The 7,807-nt window shown below is 42.5% G+C and overlaps 1 protein-coding gene across 2 annotated transcripts; it reads right to left on the bottom strand.

The window, feature by feature from the left end:
* Positions 1–364: 364 nt before the first annotated feature.
* Positions 365–6,017, bottom strand: SUCNR1 (succinate receptor 1). Of its 2 annotated transcripts, none has more exons than XM_083614963.1 (2): positions 5,530–6,017; positions 365–2,358 (listed from the first exon to the last, which is right to left on the bottom strand). In XM_083614963.1, the coding sequence occupies exons 1-2, from the start codon at positions 5,530–5,532 to the stop codon at positions 1,405–1,407; spliced, it is 957 nt and encodes a 318-aa protein (XP_083471089.1). In that variant the 5' UTR covers positions 5,533–6,017; the 3' UTR covers positions 365–1,404. The 2 variants fall into 2 exon arrangements, with proteins under 2 accessions (XP_083471089.1, XP_083471090.1); XM_083614964.1 differs by lacking the exon at positions 5,530–6,017 and adding an exon at positions 4,867–5,118.
* Between the last annotated feature and the right edge of the window lie 1,790 nt (positions 6,018–7,807).

A 7,807-nucleotide genomic window follows, 5' to 3' on the forward strand; every position in this document is an offset into this window, starting at 1 on the left:
TATTAGGGAATAATAATAATAATAATAATAATAATAATAATAATAATAATAATTTATTATTTATACCCCGCCCATCTGGCTGGGTTTCCCCAGCCACTCTGGGCGGCTTCCAACAAAACACTAAAATACAGTAACCTATTAAACATTAAAAGCTTCCCTAAACAGGACTGCCTTCAGATGTCTTCTAAAAGTTTGGTAGTTATTTTTCTCTTTGACATCTGGTGGGAGGGCATTCCACAGGGCGGGTGCCACTTCGAAGAAGGCCCTCTGCCTGGTTCCCTGTAACTTGGCTTCTCGCAGCGAGGGAACCGCCAGAAGGCCCTCGGCGCTGGACCTCAGTGTCCAGGCAGAAGTAGAAGCAAGCTAGTTCTCAACAGTTTTTATTTAAGAAATCTCTACACTTAAAAGCCCCCAAGGAAGCATACAAAATCAATAAATAAAACAGCCCATTCAATACATGCAGGCCACACTCTCAAGCATTCAAGTACAGGGTGGAGAAGGGCACGCCTGCAAAGATGCCACACAACCACCCCACCCCATATGAGTTCATTGAACATGTGGGTAGCAGCTGCAAGATATATAAAAACAGCTCATATAAAATACCAGCGATATATACAAACAAAGGGAGCTGACTCACAATAACAATCATGAATACCATTTACACATGGGAAGATGGAATTGGCCTGGCGTCTAAAAGATAGCAATGATGACATAAGGCAAACATTTACACAGAGCTTCGTAGTTGCGGTGGCCACCACTGAAAATTCGGCTCGACAGAACCCACTTGCCTAACCTCCCAAAGGTCTGTTGTGCACAGATCTCAGTTGATGGTCAGGTTGCATTAGAGACCACAGTCTTATAAGATTCCAGGTTGTTTCGTTATCCAGGTCTTGCCCTATATAAAGCTTTAAACATCGAAACCAGTCAACGCCTGGCAGCTTCATCCTGCATCAATTGAAGTTTCTAGACACTTTCCAGATCCACCTGTATCCAGATAGCCACACTCCTAGTGGAGATGTCAGGAGCCAGGCTAGCTTGGCCGTGTGGTGTCATAGAATCATAGAATTGTAGAGCTGGAAGGGTCCCTGAGGATATCAAGTCCAACTGCCTGTGATGTAGGAATATGCAGCTGCCCCATATGGGGACTGAACCTGCAACCTTGGTGTTATCATCACCATGCTCTAACCAACTGAGCTATCCAGGCAGGGGTGTGGAGCTTCATTAGTCTTCTCAGTTTAATCTGAGTGCAGCTTTGCACAGGCACTTTGAGTCCAAGCGCTTTAAGGGAAATAGACCGTTGCATAGCATCCGAATCCCAAGCAATCATCAAATGTTGTGCACCAACGAGCCAAAGCTCTCCAGCTTTCCACGCAGTTCCCATCAGTCCAAGAAGTGCATTTAGCATCATTTGTACCAAGGCGTGACCCTTTTAAAGAGATACCTTGCGTTACTCACCAGCATCTCCCTAAAGTGATCCCCCATTAAGAAGTAAAAGATGGGGTTAATTACACTGTTCAAAAAGGCAATGGGCCTTGTAACAGTATAAATCATACTGATAAGGTCCTTGCCGCACGAGGGACGCTTCCAGGACTGCATCCGGGAGGCGATCCTAACATTGCGCATGATGTGATAGGGAATAAAGAGCAGGGAAAAGATGGCCACAGCCATGACGATCAAGGTGAGAGGTTTCTCTAGAGTCAGGGCAGCAGTGAGCTCTGCGCTGCGGCTTTTGATGAAGGCATGTGTTTTCCTGTAAAAATAGCACATGGCACACAATGGGATTATGAAGCCAGTCACTGTCAATATCATACTATAGATTAGGCTGTCTTTTGCAACTCCTGAGCTTGCATAATCCACGCAGAGGCTACCATTGCTATTATTTTTCTGGTCGTTGAGGAAAGTGAACATGGGCGTCAATTCCAATGTGACCACGACCCATATGGCGATTGATAAAACAATAGCCGTGCTTTTCTTCTGCAGAAAGTGATTTCTGAAGGGATACTTCATGAGCATGTATCTGTCCATGCTGATAACGGTCAGGAAGAGGATGCTTGTATATAAGTTGACGTGCAGCAGAAACCTGTTGGCTTGACACCAGTCTTTCCCATAGGACCAATTCCCTTGAGAGTAACTTGACACCAGCAACGGGAGTGTGCAAAGGAATGAAAAATCCGACAGCGACAAGTTGAACAGGTAGATGTTGCCGCTTCTCCAGGTTTTGAGGCAGAAGATGTACCCAAAAACAACAATGCTGTTGCCAATGATGCCAAATATGAACTCCAACGTGTACATGGTGGAAAGGTAATATCTTTCCAGGGATTTCTCTCTATCCCAGCATTCTCTGATGTCACCTGCATCCTGGAAATGTAAAACAAATGTCAATTTTTATTTTTATTTTTTAAAAGGCATTTACTTATTACTTTGCTTACACAGTCAATGTTATTATTGCCTTGTCATATTCCTGCACTTTCAGTCATGCCAAATGTTAGATAAACACTTCAGGTTTATGCAGTCCCTCTTCTTGCATAAAACAAATTTCATTGCAAAACTCTTCTCAAGAAAAATGAGGCACTACCATCTTGAGAAGGGAGGGGACAATGAACTTGAATATGATTATCTTTGTATTTTCTTTGGTGTGTGTTTCAACAGGAGAGAGAGAGAGAGAGAGAGAGAGAGAGAGAGAGACTTTTTAAAAAAGGGATGGGTGGGAGATCACTTTCTTAGTGATCCTGAGTTTTCTATGCTTCTTTCTTAAGAGTCTCTGGGATCTGAAATACTGCCATAGCAGGCATTCAGCAGGCACCAAGGAGAGAGGAGACCTCCAGTAAGATTGTCCTGCTTTTACTGCTTCTGCTACCACTGTCACCAGACCGGAAGGTGGAAGGGAGGGGCAGGGTGGTAGGCTGAGGAAGTTCCTCTCTAGCTTCACTCACTATCTGAGATGCACTAGATTTAGGGTGGTCCCCTTGCACGGGGTGTCATGCTGAGGGCCACAAAACAGAGAAGAACCATAATTAAGAAGATCCATTTGGTGCCACCAAATTTGGGCTCGCACAGGATGTCATCCTATGAAGGAGTACCAAAGTCTGTCCCTGATCTGAGTTGCTGCCCTTGTGCCTGCTTCAGATTGAAGTCATACATGAGAAATCATCCAGTTTTGTATTCTGAAGCAGGAAACTGTGACCTTGATTTCCTTGCTTGTCAGAAACCCTATAGCTTTGAGGAAATCCTTGGAAGGGGGGTTGTTTTGTTTGTATCAAGCATGACCTAATCCAGGCATGTCCAAAGTCCATTTTAGGGGTCTAATCCGGCCTGCTGGCCGATTTAATCCGGCCCCTGTGGCAGTATATGTCCTGGGGTAAAATCCTAAAAAAAGCTCAAGAACTTTTGGGGTAAAATTGTAAAAAAAATAAATTTCAACAGCTTTGGTTGGCCCTCACACATGTTCACTTCATCAAATCTGGCCCTCTTTGAAAAAAGTTTGGCCAAATCTAACTTAGTCTGGAAAAAACCCTCCTCTGTTCTGTCTTAAGGCCAAATTTTATGTGCCATCTGTCATTTAGTTTGACATTGAATATATGATTTTGTTTAAAAAATGGCTGGCACAGGAAGACAGTGAACCAAATTAGGTTCATGTAGGGGGAGGGGGCTTTAGCCCTTTGACCTCTCCATGCCTACCATTTCCAATGAGAAGAACACTGTCGTGACTGTTGGAGTTTTCTTCCCATTACAAAGAGTGGGTGCAGGGGATGGAGAGATAGGAATTCAGGGGTGGGGGGGTCCAATTCAGTTTATGTTTAAAGGCAAATCAAAAACAACTTTCGAAAACAACATGAAACCGAAAATACAGTAATCCTTCAAAAATTCCCACGTATCCAAATTTTGTGATGCAAAAACCCATTTATTAGGGGAACTTGTTCATAAAATTCATGTATTTGTGAATATAACATTCAAAATGCACTGTGTATGGGGAAATTGCTTGCAAAAATTAGTCAAAACTGCATACAAAACTAAAAAGGAAAAAAAACCACACAAAAATATGGATGAATTTTCACAGGATTTTTTTTTAAGAAAATGCAAATTGCTGCAGAACAAGAAATTGCTGCAAACAATTAAAAAACCCCCAAAAGAAATTAACTCAAAGACTGAAATGTGTTGTATCCAACATTAATCAGACTCAGAGTAGAACCACTGAAATAAACAGACACATTCATTGATTCAGTGAGTTTACTATGACTAATGCTGGCTATTAAATTCGCATACTGGTTTCAGTGGGAACTTGTGCAGCTAGCTTACTCTGAATCCAACTCAATATCTGCACATTGAGAAGTTTGTTTGTTTTTTTTGGAGCCTAAAATATCTGCAGTAAGTGAATTTCAACAAACAGTGGGCCAAACAAAGATAATAAAATAAGAACTTGCAGAAACAAATTCTACTGATCCTCAATTAAAATGTGTTTTAAAACAAGATGTCTTCTGAAAATTGGTTTCTTAGACAGGTATCTCGCAACTTACTTGCATTTAACTTGTACACATTTGGCTTTATGCTCTTGGAAAATAATAATAATAATAACAACTATTATTATTATTATTATTATTATTATTATTATTATTATTTAAAAGAGGGGGGAAAGGGAGGGGGGAAATTGGCAGTCCCACCCGTCATTGCACCTGATGTGTTTTGACTGTATACAATTTTGGTTTTAGGCTCTATCCCTGGAATGTAACCCCAGTGTAAGTTGAAAGTCGCCTGTACATCAAAAGAATGACTAGAAAGAAATGTGTAATTTAAAGAACTGCATATGTATTACAGACACACACACACACACACCTGCCCCAGTCAAGGGCTTTTCTCCTGTGCCTGTACCTGTGAATAAACTGCACCTAGCTGTAGACAGGCTTCTATGACTGGTCTGTGTTGGAGGAGATCCTTGCAATGTCAGTCAAGAGGTTATTCGTGCATCACCAAATTGCTAGATCTGATGTCTCCCAGGTGATATTTGAGCAACACCAGTACAAATCCAACCCATGCAGAAAACAAGTCCAGTGCACAGATAATATTCCTTCTATTGATGTACAACTGTAAAATGAATTGGGTGTGTAGTCTTGCAGTCAGTTTATCTCCTAGGTTATTTTTTTCTGTACACAACACAGATGGAAATGCTACCACAAGCACAAGGTTTAACTAGGATACTTTTTCTTTTTTCTTTTGTAATGGATGTTTGCAAGCAATGTTAATATCCATTACAAAACAATACAGCAAATATTCAGCAATTTCCTTATTAAGAACAGTATAAGCAACAAGATCACTTTGATCACTTAGGTTTTATAAAGTAGCCTGCAAAAACCAACATAGCGCTCATAATATCCAGAATAAAATTCAAAGACAGGGATTGTCCCCATTACTAATTTTGTTAACTTGTCTACATATATTCAATCATAATTACAAGGTATACAAAACAATCTGCAAAAAATTCTATATAATAAACTGAAGGATATCCAGCCTTTTTTCCCTTTGCTTACTACTTACCATTCTGTAGAATGGGTATTGTCTCTTACTAGGCTCTTAGTTGAACATGATCTCTCTGCTGAAAGGTTCAAGTGAAGTAGAATGTAGTTCAACATAGCCATGCCTCATTTACATAATATTCAGCACATGGTTAATGATTCAAGGATTCCGGAAACTTGTTTGACTGAGAAGGATGTGCAGGCAGTTCCACTGGAATAGAAGATATTGCAAAATCCATTCTGAGTCGACTGGTGAAATAATGGAAATATAATCCCTTCTAATGCCCTGCTGAAATCTTCCTGGTGCTCACTTTCCAAAAAACTTTTCTTTAGACAGCGTGTGCTGACGGGTCCTGTTCTTTAAAAAGGAAACCAAAACAAATATTTGAATTCAACAGATGTATGCTGCTGCTTTCGAAATGCCTATGAGGGGTGGGAAATGACTTTGTGACTGAGTCATAAGATGAAGTGCAACTTACTCAAAGGCTACTTGCTAACCACGCCTTGCTACGTCTCAAGTACCTGGATTTAAGCCTATTTAAAGCCCAGTTAACAGAGTAAAATCTAGCAAACCTCAATGCATTAGCTTGCCTTGATTGTGTGTCAAGCTCAGTCTTGACTTGCCTGCCTGCTTAATCACACTTGTTGTCGAATCTCTCCAGCAGATTTGATTAGCCTAATTTATTGCACTTCCTCATAGCTTCTCTGTGCCAGTGCTCCTTCTATCCTCTCTGACTTCACCAAACAGTACAGTGGTACCTCGGGTTAAGTACTTAATTCGTTCCGGAGGTCCGTTCTTAACCTGAAACTGTGTGTGTGAGTGATCAGCCTTTGGTGTTCGCTCCTGCATGCGCAGAGCCTATTATTATTATTATTATTATTATTATTATTATTATTATTATTATTATTTTACAGAGCATCCCACAATAGACCCCCCCCGGCAGCCTGAGCAGAAGCACTTCCACATTCTAACTATCTTTTGCTGAATGCTTCTAGGGCCCCTTTCCTATGCATGTGCTTTACATGCAGAAGCATCCAGATTTAGTCCATGCTGAATCTCACTGGAGTTTCACTACCAGCCCTGGAGTTTCACTACCAGCCAGTGTTGGCAATACAAGTTCTGCCTCTTACATAGGGTCCTTCATCAACTTTCCATCACCTTCACCTGCATGTTCACGCCTCTTTAACCCTGCATAGAGGACCACACTCCACTGGTGGAGTGGGAGTCATCACAATACGTCAACTTCCTGTGCCCAGAAGTGGCTGGCGCAGTGGGGTGGTGCTGTCACAGCCCTCGCGTGATGCTGCCTCTTACTAGGATGAAGCATGGCAAGGCAACCCGAGGCTGTGGGGGCGCTTGTGTACGGGTTCACCAGCAGAGCAACCCCTCTGCTCCTGCTAGCATGCCTGCACAGCCCCAATCTCACTGCAGCCCTGAACCTCCTGCCATTCCTGCCCGTGTCAACAGACAGGGTGAGCGATCCCATACCATATGTGAATGCCATAACTCCTTCCCTTCTCAGTGTTGGCCCAGATTTAAGTGGGGAGGTTACTGCAAACAAAAGAGACCTCCGTGGATGCTTGTGTCAAAGATAGGGGAACTTGGAACGTCTCTGATATTAATGGAGTGCAGCTCTGATCAGGAAGAATGAGAGCTGTAATTCAACAATACCAAGAGGCCACAAGCTCCCCATCCCTGCCCGGTATTATTCAGGGAAGATTAAAGTGGATTAAAGGATTAAAGTAGACTCCCAATTGTTCCTTAGCAAGCAGGACTTGCTGACAATCAGATGACAGCAAGCCCTTTGGGGATCAACCACACAAGGGTGGCCCCATTGGTCTTACTGGCAATGAAAGGTCTTGCTGTCAGTGATGATCAGCTTTGCTAGTCTACGGAAGGAAAATGTTCATTTACAGGCGTGGTTTGAATCCAAACTGTACCTGCAGTCGGGCAAAGCATGGCTCACAGCGATCCCCTGTGAAGGCGCACATCAATGCCAGTTGGCACACCTTCAAAGGGCTTGCTGCTCATTGCCAACGCTGAGCCCCTTTGAAGTTATAACTTGCCATCATGATGACATCAGATGATAGTGGGGAGCCCCGGCCACTGAACACAAGGTCTGGCTCTTGTAAAGCAGGGAACCTAACTGAATAGTTCTCAAGTGTTTGAGCCTTCTCGGTAGTGGCGCCCACACTGTGGAATTCCCCCCCATCAGATGTCAAAGAGACGAGTAACCTTTGGAAGACATCTGAATTCAGCCCTGTATAGGGAAGCTTTTTAAGGTTCAATGTTTTATCAT

This window comes from Podarcis filfolensis, assembly GCF_964270895.1.
Source record: "Podarcis filfolensis genome assembly, chromosome: 5".
In the NCBI taxonomy this organism is placed as follows: Eukaryota; Metazoa; Chordata; class Lepidosauria; order Squamata; family Lacertidae; genus Podarcis; species Podarcis filfolensis.